The sequence below is a fragment of the Photinus pyralis genome, unplaced genomic scaffold (assembly GCF_008802855.1).
Source record: "Photinus pyralis isolate 1611_PpyrPB1 unplaced genomic scaffold, Ppyr1.3 Ppyr1.4_unclustered_Scaffold8316, whole genome shotgun sequence".
NCBI lineage: Eukaryota > Metazoa > Arthropoda > Insecta > Coleoptera > Lampyridae > Photinus > Photinus pyralis.
This window is the reverse complement of record NW_022172353.1, coordinates 847-19936: the sequence shown is the minus strand read 5'-3', so window position 1 is coordinate 19936 and position 19090 is coordinate 847. Positions and strand designations below refer to the sequence as shown.

General features: G+C 35.5%; 4 protein-coding genes across 6 annotated transcripts; 1 reads left to right on the top strand and 3 right to left on the bottom strand.

The window, feature by feature from the left end:
- Positions 1–5473: 5473 nt before the first annotated feature.
- LOC116183006 (ATP synthase mitochondrial F1 complex assembly factor 1-like) lies at positions 5474–6756 on the bottom strand. 3 transcript variants are annotated; one of them, XM_031503598.1, is made up of 4 exons: positions 6589–6756; positions 6263–6487; positions 5888–6209; positions 5474–5787 (listed from the first exon to the last, which is right to left on the bottom strand). In XM_031503598.1, the coding sequence occupies exons 2-4, from the start codon at positions 6448–6450 to the stop codon at positions 5518–5520; spliced, it is 780 nt and encodes a 259-aa protein (XP_031359458.1). In that variant the 5' UTR covers positions 6451–6487; positions 6589–6756; the 3' UTR covers positions 5474–5517. The 3 variants fall into 3 exon arrangements, with proteins under 3 accessions (XP_031359458.1, XP_031359459.1, XP_031359457.1); XM_031503599.1 differs by having other exon boundaries at positions 6560–6600; XM_031503597.1 differs by having other exon boundaries at positions 6263–6626.
- Positions 6757–12023: 5267 nt separating this feature from the next.
- On the bottom strand, positions 12024–13136 carry LOC116183003 (BRISC and BRCA1-A complex member 1-like). Its single transcript, XM_031503594.1, has one exon. The coding sequence runs from the start codon at positions 12925–12927 to the stop codon at positions 12088–12090; it is 840 nt and encodes a 279-aa protein (XP_031359454.1). The 5' UTR covers positions 12928–13136; the 3' UTR covers positions 12024–12087.
- A 4013-nt stretch (positions 13137–17149) lies between these two features.
- LOC116183005 (complex III assembly factor LYRM7-like) lies at positions 17150–17844 on the top strand. The gene is made up of 4 exons (XM_031503596.1): positions 17150–17360; positions 17413–17556; positions 17604–17685; positions 17734–17844. The coding sequence occupies exons 1-4, from the start codon at positions 17343–17345 to the stop codon at positions 17790–17792; spliced, it is 303 nt and encodes a 100-aa protein (XP_031359456.1). The 5' UTR covers positions 17150–17342; the 3' UTR covers positions 17793–17844.
- Positions 17845–17910: 66 nt separating this feature from the next.
- LOC116183004 (mitochondrial pyruvate carrier 2-like) lies at positions 17911–18582 on the bottom strand. Its single transcript, XM_031503595.1, has 4 exons — positions 18425–18582; positions 18339–18379; positions 18091–18287; positions 17911–18037 (listed from the first exon to the last, which is right to left on the bottom strand). The coding sequence occupies exons 1-4, from the start codon at positions 18507–18509 to the stop codon at positions 18007–18009; spliced, it is 354 nt and encodes a 117-aa protein (XP_031359455.1). The 5' UTR covers positions 18510–18582; the 3' UTR covers positions 17911–18006.
- Between the last annotated feature and the right edge of the window lie 508 nt (positions 18583–19090).

Sequence of the window (19090 nt, the reverse complement as noted above, 5' to 3'; positions counted from 1 at the left end):
GCAGCCTTGGAAAATGACATGTATCAATTTATTTTATAGCGTTTTCGATTGGCAAAACTCGTGCTGCACGAGTGCAATTTTTATGTTCTATTGGTAATTTTAGGGCAATTTTCTGTGTTCCATTGGCAAATGTGATGCAACAATTACGCACTAAATGCAAATTTTGACGCACGAGGTCGGAGAGCTCGTGGAGCACATTTTCAAAATAAAAGTGCGCCAATTTGAATTTGTTTCTTGCGTTGGAGAGTTTTTTGTTGTCATCTAGCGATAGCGAAGATGATGAACTAGCCATATAACTTCTACTTTACAAAAAGTTGCATTTGCTCTTTAAAGTGAACGCCAAAAATTGGTTCTTTACAGGAATTTCAAATTTATATTCCTCATTGTTTATCATAAATAATAGTGAAATCGTTTCAGTCATTTTTTTAGAATACAGATTTGTCGATTACCTAAATCATTGTATAAATACAAATCTAAAATGAGGTTATGGACAAATGACAGCAAATATTTACGAATATTTATGTTCCATTGAGAGCAATTTTCACATGGATTTCTTCAGTTTCTCGTGCAGTACGAGTTTTGCCAATCGAAAACGCTATTAGAAAACGTGAGGTTAATGCTTGGTTATTAGTTGATTTGAATTTCGCGCCAAGTGAGTGCACATCATGGCTGCCCCCATGTAGCTTTCATTTGTCAATTCAGCATTAGCAGCATATTTATAAAGCGCGGTTTAGACGCTACGGTTACGATCGAATCGTTACAATTTATCGTTGCGTGTGAACAGAGGATTGTAGCGATTTATTGGAATTGGATTGGATGGTTGATGGCGGCCGGCTTCAATTTCTGCGAATCGTAGCGATAAATTGGAACGTGTAACCAATATCAGCGATTTATCGCTACGATTTGTGCCTAATGTTGCCGACGTGAACCAGTTTTGTATCCATTTGGGCTACTTGGACTGTCTCTAGCGCACACGTTTTACATTTGGCGAGTGGCGATCAAGTTTGGCCACCCAAAAAAAATATTTGGCGACACATGGCTAGTCAAAAATCATAATCGAAATTAAGATTCTATTGTAAGCAAGCAATGTAAGCAATAAAATGCGAGTATAATTTATATTAGTGGACAGAACCAAAAGACAAGTAAGTGAAAAATAAAAAAATAAAAACTGTATTAAACCGTGAAGGACAATGAGATTGGAACAAGAAATCGTTACATGTAAACAGTACGCACTCTTTCGATTTATTGAAAGATAAATTGGACAATCAGATCGTTACGATTTATCGAAGCCAAGATCGTAGCGTCTAAACCGCGCTTAAGAGATGATTAGCAGTCCATCTTAATAGTTAATTTTAATTTATAAGTTCGTGGTACAGGGTTTCTCGTAAACCATACGAGATACAAAGTCGCTTAAATTTGCAGTTATGCAGAATTTTATGCTGATTAATACACTCCATTAATATAGGACCAATCAGCTTGGTGATTGTTTCAAATTCTAACCAATCACATGATTTTTAATCTGCGATAAAAATGCGCGTAGGAATGCGTAAAATATATAGTGGCTGTAAAATTTAATGTCTTTTATTAATCCCCCTAAAATACACTCGACCTTGGTTTTAAATCAGGATAATTTTATTTTTAATTCACTCAAATTTTATTGCCTCCCTCGATCAAAAGCATATGATAACATCGCTCCAGCTGTAAAAATAAAATTTCCGATTAAAAATCAAGCTCTTGTGTATTTACCCCCGATTAATATTCCCTTTCAAACTTGCTTGTAGCTCTACAAATAGCGAAGCTATGACCAGAACATCATTTTTGGCAATGTGCTAGTAGCCCAGGCATTTTAGGTTTTGACCCTACGAAAAATAACGTAAATCTGAAAGTTGGCACAGTTGTTCTACTTGATGCTCTGAACAACATATAAAAAGTCCCAAGAGTTCCCATGTCGGCTTCCTTGAAGTTCGGGCTTTCGAAAGTCCGAACTCTGGAAATCTGCACGACGCCACTATAATTATAGCCTAGCGGACGAACGGAATAAGTCCCAGAGTCGCGGGAGGGCTTAAATTAAAGGTTAGTAACCAGACTATCTTTTGATATTTTTTGCAAGTGCCAGTGATAACTTCCGACCAGACAGGAAGTGGAAAAAGACCGCGAAACTTGACAAAAAAATCGGTTTTTGTTTTTTGTTTGGACATAGGTGCGGTTTAGCGTCCGATATCGGAGAAATGACCAAAACAAATGTTGTAGAGCGTAGTTTTAACTTTAAAACCGTACCCTTTGCGTTGAAATCCGACCAATAGGAGGGGAGCTACAAACCGTTAAGTGCGATCATATATATACTTCTCTTATATATATGAGTGCGATCCCACGCGCCGCTCGCCGTTGCGCGACTTGCCTGAGAGGTGCACCAGATCGACCAGATACGGTTGGCTTAATAGCGGCGCATCTCCGACTTATTTGTATTTCGACTGTGAGGGTTTTAGACTTTTGGAAAGTGTTTAGCGCGTACATTTTGAGGGAAACTGTACAGTATTTTTTTCTAAACAAAACAATCCAAATTAAAAATTGTTAAGTAAACTTCGTCGTAAAACAAAGACAGGTTCGCTGTTTTAATTCGACGTTCCTTCTCCATCGGATTCTTCGTCTTCGGACTGGGGTTCGGGAACATTATTATATATAACATTATAACATTATTACAGCTCCTGCCTCTACAATGCGCGCACATTAAAGTGCAGTGTAGGTTGGCACGAACAGCGGTTAAAACAACCTTGCTGGCAAGCGCAAGAAATCAGATGTAGATGTTCGTCTGGTGCTGGTGGCAGACTTGTCGGATTTGGAACAAGTGTGGGCCCCATTTTTTTTAGCCCCAATCCGTTGGAAAAAGACTGTTCGATAGCCATTCTTGAACCTAAAATAAGGAAAATAGGAAATAGAATTAACTAAATCATTCTAAAAACTACTGTACAATCAGATTCCATATAAACCTCTCGCCAGGAAAGATTGCCGGTCACAGAAGACCTGATCCCGGTCTACAACCTGTCTTTTTCTAAAGATGTGAGCGACTTCCAGGATAGGATCGTGCCAATCTTGAACGAAAAGTCTTTTCGTTCAACATTGGCACGATCCTATATTCCGGAAGTCGCTCGCATCTTAAAAAAACATAGATTGTAATTTTACACAAGGTGCGCTGTGATCGGCAATCTTTCCTGGCGAGAGTTATACCGTCTTCTTTACTGCCGTAGAGATGAACAATAAATTTTTCACCAGCTGATACGACGGAATAGGCGCGAAGAAAGACTGCCTACTATTCCTTCATGCCGCCAACAACCGCCGCTGCCGAGCAACACAGTTTGCGGACGTACTTGCAAGTGAGATATGGAATCTGATTGTACAGTAGTTTTTAGAAAGATTTAGTTACTTCTATTTCTTATTTTCCTTGCTTTAGGTTCACGAATGGCCATCGAACAGTCTCTTGCCAACGGATTGGGGCTGGAAAAAAATGGGGCCCACACTTGTTCTAAATCCGACAAGTCTGCCACCAGCACCTACAGTGACTTTATAAGGACAGTGGCGACAACTTATCATAATCCGCCATATTGGAGCTAAAAAATTGATTGTAAGATCAATATACCTTGTCATGTCAAATTGTGAGCGTAGAATAATAAATGTCAGTTTCATTTAAGTAAAGATTCTTGTTCAAAACGAACGGCGCAGAAATGATCGTTTAAAGCTTTGCAGAACAACCTATGGGAAAACAAATGCCTCCCAAATTCAAAAAGGTATGGGTATATGGAAAACAGTATAATAAGTATGAAATATGGTGCAATATCCAAAATGTACATATAAATAATCATTAAATTGTGTTTGACATTTCAGTGTCTTCTGTCACTTCTTGTCCCCTGTCGCGTGTTGCTCCTTCCAGACTTAAAAGTATTTCTTTAGTCTCTTAAATGGAAGACAAAACACGTTGATCTAGTCCACGGAGTACAAGAGATCAATATTCCATGTGCTCCAGCAAACATGAAACCAATTCAAACGTATTTACGATCACAATTTTGCTGCTAAATTTCGGATAAGCTGCTTCTCTAACCAGTTTTCTATCTAAACTCATTAGGTATTTAGGGCTTCTGAAAAAAATTTTACATCAATTACCAGTCGTAAGGTTAGGCACAGTTTTACATCTAAAAACTCTAAGCGGATTACATACCTTATAATATCGTAATAAATCCAAACTATATGCGTCTTTAAAAATCGAGTTTATATAAAACTGGAGACGGAAAACGTAAAATAAAGCAAATACAAGAAAACTAGTAACATGAAGCCGTGACAATTACAGGTGACACTGTCAAAACAGTATAATTAATAATTATAGCACGGAGTGTACCGCGTCGTTTTGAAGGTTTTCTATTGGCCAGTTTGGAATTTAGCTCCAATATGGCGACCGGAACCAACGACCAATCAAAAACGAGATACCCTGTTGTCGCCACTGTCTCTATAAAGTCACTGTACCAGCACCAGACGAACATCTACATTTGATTTCTTGCGCTTGCCAGCAAGGTTGTTTTAACCGCTGTTCGTGCCGCTCTGCTGCCAACCTACACTGCACTTTAATGTGCGCGCATTGTAGAGGCAGGAGCTGTAATAATGTTATATATAATAATGTTCCCGAACCCCCTTTGTTTTACGACGAAGTTTACTCAAAAATTTTTTATTTGGATTGTTTTGTTTAGAAAAAAATACAGTACAGTTTTCCTCAAAATTTACGCACTAAACACATTCCAAAAGTCTAAAACGCTCACAGTCAAAATACAAATAAGTCAGAGATGCGCCGCTATTAAGCCAACCGTATCTTGTCGATCTGGTGCACCTCTCAGGCAAGTCGCGCAACAGCGAGCGGCGCGTGGGATCGCACTTAACGGTTTGTAGCTCCCCTCCTATTGGTCGGATTTCAACGCAAAGGGTACGGTTTTAAAGTTAAAACTACGCTCTACAACATTTGTTTTGGTCATTTTTCCGATATCGGACGCTAAACCGCACCTATGTCCAAACAAAAAACAAAAACCGATTTTTTGTCAAGTTTCGCGGTCTTTTTCCACTTCCTGTCTGGTCGGAAGTTGTCACTGGCACTTGCAAAAAATATCAAAAGATAGCCTGGTTACTAACCTTTAATTTAAGCCCTCCCGCCACTCTGGGACTTGTTCCGTTCGTCCGCTAGGCTATAATTATAGTGGCGTCGTGCAGATTTCAAGAGTTCGGACTTTCGAAAGCCCGAACTTCACCGTGCTAAAGGACATTTTTTTATGATTTGTGAGTTTGGAGTAAATCACATTAACTTTCTTATGGACGTCATACTGGAATTTTTTTCATTTGATAGGGAAAAAATTACATAACCAGTGATACTAAACACTTGATACTTCATTAACCTTGAAGTCAACAATGTGTTTCTTATAGAATTTAAGAGATAAGGAAACAAATGCCAATTTTTTATATATTTACAAAGTCTAGATAAACTGACTATTTCATAATATTAAGAGTTTCTATTTGCTTTATAAGATCCATGTGTTTAAATTGGTCAGGTTTGCTCGTGAATTGTTCCAAAAGTTTCAATTTGTTTGCATCTTTTTGACTATAATACATTTGCAATTGATTTGCCAAACACTGTGCTTCTTGTGAATTTATCACATTATTTTGAAATTCTCCCTTCATTAATACAATTCCTTTTGTATCTTTAAACTCTGGATAATGAGTTATTTTCAAACACTCGGGAGCATTCTCTTTGTGAACCTAAAAATAAAGGCAAATAAATAAATAAATAAAATAAATAAATAAAAGATGCACATACATGAACAGCATGGAAAAATAGTAAAGATGAGAATATACCAACCTGATAATTTAATAAGGGTGTGAAATGAACAGTATTATAGAAAAACTGGCACATTATAAATTCATAGCCTTGCGATCGCGGAATTGGAAACAGGAAAGTGGGATACTTCTTGGCATTTATCTTCATTTCCTCATACGCTTCTTTGGGAATTATAGCAGAAATAGCATCTTTGGTTTTGTGATAATGATTCCATATTTCTGCAATTTCATTTGCATCCTTATTCTCAATTAGGTCGATTTTCATAATTTTGTCAAGCGATTCATCTTCAGATTTCATTTTCTCAGTTAATTGCTTTTTGGGTTCTAACAGCGACGAATAATGACTAAACATTATAATGTAAATATTATTAAAAGTATATGTAGGTAAATAGCAAACCTGCTACTCGATTTAGATTCTATTTTGGAGATTTTCTCCTTTTCCCTCTCTTCTATTCGTTGTAAAAACTCTTCAGGTGATGTTTCTTGCAAACCTGCAATTTTCTTGGCATATTTCTCATAGTAAGGATTGGTTTTTAACTCTTCTGTGACCTTTTCAATACTAGCACGCATTGGAGAGGAAGACATTATTGTTCTGTTTATTAACTTATTATGTGATGCTAATCTGTAAATCAGAGCGAAACGTTGACATATTTTCATATTTTATGGAATTTTCTATTAGTAAAAGGTTACTAACGATTTTTCTCAAAAACAAAGTAACATAACCTTTCTTTTTCTAACGTCCTTCCATCTGTACCTATTTCACGCCAACTTTTAAAATAATTATACAGGATATTTCAAATTAACATTGCATACAATTTTGTATTGTACGCAACGATTTATTCAATTTTAATGTGTGCAACAGTTTCAACTTTCAATATGTCTACCAAATCCTGATAATTCTTTGCTACCTCTTCCAATATTACCATACACCATGATTGCGATATATATACATATTAGTCACATAGCCAGTTGCACTTGGTTGATTTGTAGTGTATTCGCCTCACAAAATTCTGTGCGCGAATATAAATTTATCATCAGAACTCTTATATTCTAGGCAGTAATTTGGGCTCGATTAAACACAACGCTAATCATTTGCACAAGACAAACATTTATTCGATAAAAATCAATTAACAAAGCTGTAAGAAAGAAAGGCACTCAGGGTCTACAGACAAATGTACCACGAACCACGCATATGAGAACAATTGAAACAAATTAATTGGATAAAGTTTTAATTACCTTAAACTTCATAATCCTTTACATCCGATCATAACTGTGACATTTTTGTTGGATATGGCGATCACACAATTTTAATTATATACATAGAGAGTGTGTGTAGTAGTTGTTTTGAGCAAAATAATGTTCTAATTTTGCTTGTCACGTTAGGTACTTCAAATAAAGTTCTTTATCCGTTATTCTTGAATAATTCTTCATCACGCGGTAAATCCATTTGAGTTCAATAAATTTGACTGGCGCAAAGCACCAAATGATATTGCTTCGGAACGCTTCAGATTAACGCGAATTATAACATTCACTTTTATAACGACGTAGGTAATAAAAATCTTGTATGTCTTACTAACCTATCATAGCACATTTCATATCTGTGATACGCGGGCATAAAGTACCACTTTATGCCCTAGGGCATTAAGTATCACCATAGTAACTCATTTATACTTAATGACAAAACAAACAAATATTTGCAGGTCATTGAAAATTAGAAACGTCAATTATTAATTGTCAATACCTACTAAATCACAAGATTGGCCTTATTTCGTATAGTTTCTGGAACTTCTTGGTCATTCACGATGAATTGAATTATTTAAAATACGTTTGACGTTTCGATGGTTTCAATCACATTAACAAATTTGAACCACGCATACTCGATCAAACATAATGAATTATTTTGTAAACGAATTTTGACGAAGAAAACTATTTGTAAAACATAAAATTGTGTATGTACCACGGGCATAAACTGATGTTTATACTCTCGGGCGACTAAAAAGCTCTCGGGCCGTAGGCCCTCGAGCTTTTTAACTCGTCGCCCTCGAGAATATAAACATCACTATTATACCCTTAATACATAAATAACTATTAAAGCACTATCAAAATAATCTATAACAACTTTACAACCACCCACATTGACTGTCTTTTACAAAAAAAACCATTCATTACGACTGACTGTCAAACATCAAAAAGTCCCGTTTTCCATATGCTTCGCCTTTTTAAAACATTCTTCTGATTTTATGAAGCGATAACGAACTTCTTTTCCAGGTGCTCCTAATATTTTTCAAACGTAATTCAACTTTACAATTACAAATCAAAATAACAAGGCGATTGTTACAAAATTAAACAATAATAATTCTGATACAGATCATCATTGACCTCGAATTCAAATGATATGATCGAAATTGTGTCCAATCTAAATTAGTGATCACATTTAACGTTTAACATAAAAATCACACACTACGGACGACGACTGTCGAAGTGAATTGACAAGATACTGCAGATCCGCAATCACTCAAAAATCAAACGATACACGACACAACAGTCGAACGAATGGGGGGCATTCCAAACCTTGGCGTGGCCACATCTTCCTGTCACAAGCTTTCTTTAACACAGAGAACGCGCAGTCCCTAGAGAGAGAATTCGAGATGTCCATGGAAAGCCAAAAATGGCAAAGGGAGAGTTTTGTTTCTTTTCCGTTTTGATGAAGCCCCTTACGTAAATGGGTGTAAAGTTGACTTTTCGTTCACCATTGACACGGTCCTATCGCAAATAACAAAAAAATTAACGATTTAAGTCGACACAGTAACTACTGGAAATTGTCGACATCTTGGTTTTTTAAATGCTCAATTTTATTGCGAATTCAACGCATTTAAGCTTTTTATACCTGTTTGTCATAATTTTTTACATATGTCAATTTTTTCTAAATATTTGGAGATGCAAATCCAGAAACGTTACATATAATCATTGAATTTATTATAAATTCAATCATATAATACCTACTTAAAACATACGCTTGTTATTGGGATCCAATTAGGCTTCTCAATATGACCGACTTTGACATAATTGATTGACATTTACGGTATAAAGTAAAACAGAATGGTTAGCTGCTTTGATTATATACCATGCGATCAAAAATGAGTTGCTGTCGAGTCACCTTTGGAATTTTCGTTTACATGGGAAATCGTACTTAACTTGAACTTCCAAAGGCGACTCGACAGCAGCTCATTTTTGATCGCCCGTTACTAGAGGCGCTTTCTTTCGGCTACTTCGCGATCATGATTTCAAGATCGTGATTCGTAGGATCACGTTTTACGAAAGAAAGCGCGAATTTAAATCAAAGCATGGTTATAAGTTTAGGGAGTACACATTTGCATTCGAATTAAGTATTTTTTGTTTGGATTATGAAAATAATTTAAATACAGGTGGAAGTACTTGCACGATTATGCTCCTCTTCAGTTACAAATATTGACTAAACTAACATTTGAGCAAAAATATCCTTGCATTTATAGGTTAGGAATTTGTGATCATAAAACTTTTATGTTCAGTTTGCTTTGTTTACGATTTTAGCAATCATGATCACACTTCGAAAGAACCTGATTTGACAATCCAAACGCGTTTGGATCATCGAAAGAAAGCACCTATACAGGGTGGCAATTTGAAAACTTACCACCCCCCGTGTCTTTGTAAATAAACGAGATATTTAAAAAAATCAAAATCCGTTTCGGTAATTCGGAGGGGGAATCACAATGGCATAGTTTATTTTTTGATTTGCACGATAATTACTAACCTAAATGTAATGCTATTTTTTGCACTCCTTCGTTCTAAATCGCGTTTTCCCAATAAAACACGAACGTCAGGAACGTCAATTTTACAATTGACTATCTACTTTCGCGCACTAGTGCCTAAAAATTCAACGAAATTATCTATTTAGTGCGGATCATAAACTAATAAGTAGTATGATGGAAGAGTAAAAATGAAAATATAAATACATACACTTTACATCATTCCCTGTAGTACACGGGCAAAAATAAGCTTAAACCAGAAGTTTTGAACAATAAATTGACATTTTAAATTTTTAGATTTCTACTTTATCGGCATAGAGGACTTGATTTTTCAAAAGGATTATAATGTCGCAAAAATCTCGCGAAAAGGATTTGAATTTATGTAAATTCGATTTAACTAATCCGTGCAAAAAATAGAATACATGTTACGTGCGTGAACAGTATTTGCTTGATTCGCGCGAGATGCGTCGCTCGTGCGCGTTGCGCACTCGCGCCGCCAAACTTCGCGCTCATCTGCAAAATAACTGTTCCCGCACTAATAATGTAAATAACTATGGTATGGTTGGAAAGCATTTTTTCAGAGCTTTCCAACGACGTATCACGCATCACTATTTAAGATTTAAAAGTTGTGGTGGCTTGGGCGCAGGGGTTGGAGGGGGTGCGTCGCCAACTATGTCATTGTGCTTCCCCCTCCGAATTACCGAAACGGATTTTGATTTTTTAAAATATCTCGTTTATTTACTAAGACATGGGGGTGGTAAGTTTTCAAATTGGCACCTTGTATAAGCTCCTTCCTAGTCTTTTATTTCAATGCCGTCGACATATTTTATTCTAGTATAGCCGTATTTTCGGTAGGGCCGGTATATAGCTACCTGCATTGTAGGTAGAATGAAATCTAATTTAGAATATACGCATCTTGTTTTTGGAATCCATATATTACAAACTGAATAGCAGTAACATTGGAAAGTTGCAAAAGAAATTCTATGTTTTATAAAACGTCAACAATGAGCTACCCTAGAAATTATAAATCAAACCAGTGCGTTCGCAAGAGTATTTCAGTTGACTTTTTTTTTCATTTTTAGTTACTTTAAAATTAAACCAAAGGTAGTGCTTGCCTTGAACGTGCCTCTTCTCTTATTGCTTGGTTTCACATACCTATACGACCATTGTTACAAAAATTGTTACATGAATTTTAGGCTATACTTATCTTAAACTTCGCTTTCAAGGGCCAGATCGCTATTAGCATTGAATGTATAACTATTGTTATTGGAATTGAACATGTACTACCACAGATTTAAATATTTAAATTCACAGATTACCATTCAGGGTGCTACATTACATATTTAACAGGATATTATTGAGTCTCACGAATCGCGCACCCTGTATACCAAAATGTTGAAATTAATTTGATACACTTTTTTACCAGAGAATGTATCTATTGAGACCATACTAACATACTTTTACTACTTTGAATTGATAACGGAAAATCCGTGTTACATTAACAGTAGGTATAGGTAATCTTGCCACCACAGATAGACAAGGTAAGTACTAACTTTGTTTATTCACAATGGTACTAATTAGGTACTTAGGTTTTTAAGGATCCATTTTCCCGCTTTTTCAAATAAATGTCCGCTAGAAAAACGGTAAGTATTTTGGAAAATCAATTATTGTTTAATACATTTACGTTGCCAATCGTAAAATCCACAAAAATCGCATACGTCACAAATGTGGGGCAAGCCAGAAGTTTTATAAAGGTAGGTAATTCAGTTCAGAGGATTTTCCCGTGAGATTGCGCGAATTTTGTTGCGCATGTCATAAATTTAAAAGTCGGTAAAAGTATGAATAAGTTTTATTCGCTAGTTACACCTTTCCGTAAAAATAAGTAAATTTTTAAATGAAAATGACTACAAAATATAATCAAGATAGTGAAAAGTCAGAAAAAGTTTGCACTGCCGCTCATCCTTACACTTGCGACTGTAGCACATGCATCACTAATTTAGGCAACTTACCTATCCTAATGAAAGTAATTGAAGAACAAGAGAACATCGACCAAACTACGAAACCATCAACTAGTTCGGAGAAGTCGAACCCTGTTCAACCTTCATCGTCAATGTCTTGTAGCAGCTGCGGTAAAAATTTTGTACATAGAGGTGATTTAAATAAACATTTAAGAAAACACACGAAAGAGCAGCCATATGTATGCATGGTATGTAAGAGAAAATTTGCTCACAGCTCAAATTTAAACAGACATTTACAAGTGCACGATGGCACAAGGCCATTTTCATGTAAAACGTGTATGAAAACTTTTGGAAGAAAAGATAAGTTAGAAGCACATAAAAAAACCAAACGTTGCAAGAATTTATCTGATAAGAGTATAGAATAGGTGGTAATTTATTATTAGTATGATTAATATAACAAAGAATTGTCACAAAGTTATTTAGTTTGTTTCTATTACATTTAAATTATAATTAGTATTTGCACTCGCATTTGCATTATGAGGTCGTTGTAGTGGATGTGATAAAATCTTCGCCATAGCACAATGAAGGTCTGATGCATTGCGAGATACTGAAAACGCGTACGAGGAACCTTTCATATCAATCGACTGAAGACATTTGAAAATTTGTTCGCAGTTGTTACTAGAATCGGGGGGTTCATGAGTCATTACAACGTCAACAGTGCAGTATGACGAATTAAGAAGTCTTTCTACCTCAGCCGTTTTCGTTAGTTTTGGTACAGAATAAGACCGACCGTATAATAGAACTATGTGCACAACACAACTTGGTGGATTCTTCAATGAAAAACTAAGGTCAAGTTTATCGATTAGTATGTCAAACACTTTATTTAAATCAAATATATCTTCTGTTTCGCATGGGATATCAGTGATACTTCGTACAGATGCCAATATATCTTGTATCGAATTTGTAAAATCGTGCACCCACGTTGCCGAGTATTCATCCAATTGAATAATTGCAAATTGATGTTCCGGATTTATTTGAGATTTGTTATGCAAAAATATTTTCAATGCGTGTTGCAACATGAACAAAGGGGAGTAGGTTTTCTTTGATGTTAGTTCAAAGTTGGTGCAATTTTCATCGTATCCACGATCTAAGACAATTATAATCTTCTCGGGTACATTGTAACTTGGCAGGCGGTCATCATCGAGAGCTGATGGTTCATTGCTTGTTGGATTTGGATTTGCTGTTGTGATTGCAATTTCCTCCATGGACGTTGAGATATCATCAGCCAAATTTACATGTTCAATATTTGATTGTGACATTTTCAAATTATGGTAGTTCACTAATAGTTACTGGTATTTTACAGTTCAGTACCAGTTGTTTTTTCTCGACGCTGAACTAATCAACTCACAGACCATCAAATCAACTAACAAATTAACAAAACATAACATAACCGCTATAAAGGAGCGGCTTTCCCTTTATCATTGGGTCTTCCCACAAACCATGGGCCTACCATTGACGACCTACCGTAGCAGATGAACTACTATCACTAATTTCCATATCTTCTCTTATATACAGTGAGATTTTTTTAAATGCGAACATAGGAGTTTGCATGCAATGTAATTTCACTATGTTCGATTTTAAAAAAACACATCAATCTATGAGGTGTGTGCGGTTCACATTCCCACCAGCAAAACGCGTAACTTGTGTGACTGTGAACAGCAACTCTATATAGTCTTGATGATGAAGAGCGTTCGGTAAGATTTTTTTAAAGAAGCCATGTGAGGCCATAGCAACTTTAGGATAAATTTTCTTAAACTTACAATACCTTAACCTTACAGGGTAGGCGCTGACACCACAACTCATTGTGAACCAACCTTCAATTATTTGTAGGTCATGTGTACCTGGTATTCTACTAATTTGATCTATTCAATACATAAATGAAGAAAATAAGAAAATAAATAACGAAAACCATTACAATAAATGTTCGAAGTGTCCTCCTTGACATTCTAAGCAATAACCTAACCGATTTCGTAATTAAATTGGACGGCGGTATTTTAAAAAATGTGACAGCTGTCAATTGTATCTACTACTCACAATGAACTACTCAATAGATTGATGTGTTTTTTTAAAAATCGAACATAGGGAAATTACATTGCATGCAAACTCCTATGTTCGCATTTTAAAAATTCACTGTATATGCTATTTTCTGCTATTTCCATTTGAGTGCGTGAAGCTTTGGTGCAGTTCGTTCGGAGCAGCTCATTTTGCAAGTTGTTCATTTTGCACACATTTGAATTGACATTCACAGTACGTAAATAACCACAACAGTGTTTAAAGCCCTAAGCAAATAGGTGGTGCGTACGCAAGGTTGCTATATATAATACAGGATTGCTCGATCACTGAATTTTTTTGCCGCGTGTAGTGACGTCACTGGCGGACCCAGACGCACCACATGCTTTGATTTTTCGCCACTTTCATTTGTATTTTATATTATTTAAGATTCTAAGAGCTCCTTCTCACGATGCTGTAGAGTGGAAATTTTCTTTGAAAAAAAGATACGGTTATGCGGAAATTCATTCCTCCCGATGAGAAATTAGCTTTATTTCTCAGATGAGTAAGAACTGAAATTTATTACAAGTCTCTTCTGTACAATTTCTGTTATAATTTTGGAGTTTACCACACCGTGCTACAATGGTTTTTACCACACAATATGAACAGTATCAGTACACAAATATGTACGCTCTTTACCATAGCCTAACAAGAGACCGTGCTCTTTACTAAGGTAAATGATACACATAACACAAGTAAATCAACTCTCCTCAAACTAGACACCATTTTTTAAAAAAACGACGCCCCTTCTTGGTACGTGCGCCTTTGTAGCGTGAGGGCGCTTCTGAAAATCGCTTCGTGCTACTTGTGGCGCTGCAAATCGCACCGTGTGAAGGGGTCACGCTACCAGCCGCTTCAAAAAAACGCCTTGTAAGAAGGGGCTCTAATACGTCCAAATGGATGTTATAGGAAGGTACTTAAATTACAAAAACTTGTCATTCATCGTCTACAAGTCTGCAAATTCGCCTTCGCTTATTCGCACTCAAAATGTCGTGAACCCATTTCATCCTGGGTTTTTGGTTTTTTTGCTCTTCATCATCCATGGAAATTGCAGCTAAATCAGTTTATTTAAACTTTGTGCATCTTAAAATAACGATTTCTCGACGTTCTTCTTGACACTGGCTAAAATGAGCGCCAGTTGAGTGTAAAATATGAATACTACCCCAAATTGTTATTACATTCCAATACTACGTCGGCGTCCAAGCATTTTTGTTGCAAAATAGGGAACACTTATAGACATAGTTTTAACGCTAATGCAAAAACGATCACAACTTAGCAAATTATAACTGTCAATTCTGACAGCCAGGTCCGTTAGTGACGTCAAAACAATCTTTTTTTCGATTGGTGCAATTAAACGCTCTTAACATGGGGGGGGGGGATAACCTGAAAAAACATTTTTCTCATGTTAATTGCGTATGTTTGATTTTGTAATATTCACCAATCACCCGGTATGTGAAAGAGAAGAGGCCTCAATTCAAAATTTAATCGCCGGCGTTATCTCTGGAAAATGTCAAATGGTCAAATTTTGAGGAAAAATGGTATAACAGCGAATTGGTTAAAGTTAAGAGTATGCTATGTTACATAAATAATAAATACCCTACAAGTACTTATTTCAATCCCGCAATAAAAAAAGGGGGCGGAGGGGTCCATTTCAAAAACGGAAGTTTTGCTCGTCCTACATTTTTTCACGATAGCTTTTATCTATGAGGGGGATGCTACACCCTGTGTAAAGTACATATGTACAAGAAGAGCTATTTGCTTACTTACAACTTTTACAAGGAAAAACATGAATTGAATTTGTTGTTAAATTCAATGTAATTAGGATCTATTAATTAACATTCCATATCCGATATAAGTACGTAATATTCGCAACGTAGCGGAAATTCTCAGAGACGCCTACACAGATGTATACCCTTACCGTTAAATGTAATTTAATCCATGTGAATAAGTAAAGGAATGTTATGTTGAGTACATCACGGAAGAGATAATATTACGCATTTCGTGTGTCGAATAGGTAATACGTACGATACGGCTTCATGGGAAAAGCCCCCTATATCTTCTTTACGGAACTAAACAAGCGGTTTACAACTTGCCCATTTACGGTGTCTATCTAGTGTAGTATTATCTTTGGTTTGAGGCTACTCAGCGCCACTAGTGATAGGTATACGAAGCTGAAGTTTTATATATTTCATCGACGCTATCCTGCAGATATATAAAACTTAATTTCTGGATATATTTAAAACTTTGAATGCAAATATATAAAAGTTCTAGATATATTTATTTTATTTTATATATTCGTGAGAAATTATTATGGTACAAATGGCGCCTCATAGTAATTTTTTTAAATTATTCTTAATATTGGTTGCATAATTGCACTGATCACATTTAAAATTCTTGAAGGTAACGTGATAAATGTGACGTTTTTAAACCATCCTTGCTCTTTAAGGTGAAATTACATACATTTGATTGCAAATAAAATTTTTATGGGTGTATTTACTCTTACAGTCGTAAAAAGTATTGATTACTTGTCATTGCAAATAAATAGAATGGCGATTTTATCCCACCAATATTAATTACAATGTGCTGTCACCAGAGGTCGCACTTAACGCGATAAACATTACGAGCGTAGGGATCTGGCTAGACTTTGGTTCATTTTATTTCTGTGTTACTTTATAGCGTTTTCGATTGGCAAAACTCGTGCTGCACGAGTGCAATTTTTACGTTCTATTGGTAATTTTAGGGCAATTTTCTGTGTTCCATTGGCAAATGTGATGCAACAATTACGCACTCAGTGCAAATTTCGACGCACGAGAGCTCGTGGAGCTGCTATAGTTAACAAATTTTCAAAACAAACGTGCGACAATTTGAATTTGTTTCTTGCGTTGGGAGAGTTTTTTGTCGTCATCTAGCGATAGCGAAGATGATGAACTAGCCATAACTTCTATTTTACAAAAAGTTGCACTTACTCATTAAACTGAACGCCAAAAATTGGTCCTTTACAGGAATTTCAAATTTATATTCCTCATCGTTTATCATAAATAATACTGAAATCGTTTATCATTTTTTAGAATAGAGATTTGTCGATTACCTAAATCTAAAATGAGGTTATGGACAAATGACAACAAATATTAACGAATATTTATGTTCCATTGAGAGCAATTTTCACATGGATTTCTTCAGTTTCTCGTGCAACACTCGTTCAGTACGAGTTTTGCCAATCGAAAACGCTATTAGTGTCAATTGTAAGTGCAAAACCTGGCGGATACGTACACAGGTACACTACGTCACAAACACTTAAATTATAAAAAAAAAACTTAAACGATATCCCTCCCGCGTTGGATCTATGATAAGCCATAAGCAGGCACAGTATGTTTGAAGACATCTGTATATGCATAGTTTTACTATGCTGTATATCATTCTCATATGTCTAAAATATGTGTCTATCCCCTGTATAACATGCGTGCCATCAATGGGTCATAACCTTTAAATATTGTATAATTCTATCACGATTTTCTAAGTTTAAAATGTTTTAACTTCTACTACAATTTGATTACATGTATGAATGGCCCATTATTTATAGTTTAAAATAACCTAAACCACTACAGTTTGGTATTGCATAACAGCTATGAGTTTACGAAGGGAGGTACTAATGTTGTTAAATCCTAATGTTAAAGTACACTTAAGAATTATAATAGGTGCTAAAATGCTTTAAAAACCTTCATCGTACTAGGGAAATAGTGTTTAATGGAGATGTAAGAGCTTTACAAAAGGGACGAGAAAAAATAAATGAGGAATTTAAGAAAAACAAAGATGTACAAGAATTAGCTACAATCAATGAAGTACCGCCTATTAACGTATTCTAAATATAATTTAAATTGTATTTTAGTTAATTCGATTTTCTGAGGAGGTTGAGAAAGAGCTAAGAACTACTGTCGTACAAGCAAGAGAAATCAAGCCAGGCGTCTTCCGTAAGTAACCATGTCACTGTTAATTTCTTGTAATGTGTTACATTTCAGAAGCCAATATTAGACCGGATACATTAAAATTAGATAATATACCTTATAAAGATGGTTAAGTTAGTGAACTGTTACATAACATTCTAAAATAAATTGAGTTACCTACCTAAACCATGTCTGCAAAAACCTCCCAAGAGAAAAGATAAATAATTTATTAAACCTTGCGTAACAAGAATAACAAAATTAATATCGGATATATAAAAAATAATGGATTTTTCTACATTTTTGTATATTAGGTATATTTATAACTATGTAGGTATAGATAAAATTGATCTAATTGTTGGCAGCTGCAGATCGTTGGTACCTACAATACAAAGAATTTAAATGCAAAATATGTTCACAAGATAATGATCTTACTGTATAGCCCTGGAGAGCTGGTAAAGTTGGGTTAATGCAACAAAAAAATTTACACTAAAAAGATTATAGTTCTTTGGTATAATCACTAAGGAGTAACGGCACCATATCACACCAGTCGCCGCTAATGCAGAAGTTTGTGCTAAGCTAATCTTTTCAGCTGGTCGTTGTAAATCACTAATTCCAGCAATAACTAAACCCTATAAGCCTTCATTAAAGCAATTATACAATATCAATACTAAGTTTCTTACCCACTTAAATGTAGGAGCCCAGAAAAACACTGTCTTGGGACCTGTTGGTATCTCAATGTAATACAAATAAATTGAAAGTTACTAACCTGCTGGGTGATTCCATACAGGTTGAAATTTAGTAGGGATTAATTTATCGGCAAAACTGATGGCTTTTTTGTATATAAAAGACATGATGTACCTATCTATAAGCTAAAAATTAATGTGCTAGAGGTTACTTGGAAGGTTATTTATTTTTGATTTTATTTTTTTACTTGTGGCTAAGTATGCGACAAGGATGTGGCTGTGGTGTGTGCGTGATTTGCTATTAGGCGCTTTCTTTCGGCTACTTGGCAATCATGATTTCAAGATCGTGATTGGTAGGATCACGCTTTACGAAAGAACGCGCGAATTTAAATCAAAGTATGGTTAAATTTACGTAGTACACATTTGCATTCGAATTACGTATTTTGTGTTTGGATTATGAAAACAATTTAATACAAGTGGAAGTACTTGCACGATTATGCTCCTCTTCAGTTACAAATATTGACTTTTGAGCAAAAATATCCATGCATTTATAGGTTAGGAATTTGTTATCATAAAACTTTTATGTTCAGTTTGTTCACGATTTTAGCAATCATGATCATAAGATCACACTTCGAAAGAACGTGATTTGAGAATCCAAACGCGTTTTGATCACCGAAAGAAAGCATCTATTCTGTAGTAGCGGGAACGCCAAACTAATAGCGTTTTCGATTGGCAAAACTCGTACTGCA

Coding starts and splice junctions, on each gene's coding strand:
- LOC116183006 (XM_031503597.1), bottom strand. CDS start 6,522: ATGAAAATATGTCAACGTTTCGCTCTGATTTACAGATTAGCATCACAT. Junction 6,210..6,262: donor GAATCTAAATCGAGTAGCAG/GTTTGCTATTTA, acceptor TATAATGTTTAG/TCATTATTCGTCGCTGTTAG. Junction 5,788..5,887: donor CACCCTTATTAAATTATCAG/GTTGGTATATTC, acceptor CTTTATTTTTAG/GTTCACAAAGAGAATGCTCC.
- LOC116183003 (XM_031503594.1), bottom strand. CDS start 12,927: ATGTCACAATCAAATATTGAACATGTAAATTTGGCTGATGATATCTCA.
- LOC116183005 (XM_031503596.1), top strand. Junction 17,557..17,603: donor AATTAGCTACAATCAATGAA/GTACCGCCTATT, acceptor ATTGTATTTTAG/TTAATTCGATTTTCTGAGGA. Junction 17,686..17,733: donor AATCAAGCCAGGCGTCTTCC/GTAAGTAACCAT, acceptor GTTACATTTCAG/AAGCCAATATTAGACCGGAT.
- LOC116183004 (XM_031503595.1), bottom strand. CDS start 18,509: ATGTCTTTTATATACAAAAAAGCCATCAGTTTTGCCGATAAATTAATC. Junction 18,380..18,424: donor TGTATGGAATCACCCAGCAG/GTTAGTAACTTT, acceptor AGATACCAACAG/GTCCCAAGACAGTGTTTTTC. Junction 18,288..18,338: donor GGGCTCCTACATTTAAGTGG/GTAAGAAACTTA, acceptor GAAGGCTTATAG/GGTTTAGTTATTGCTGGAAT.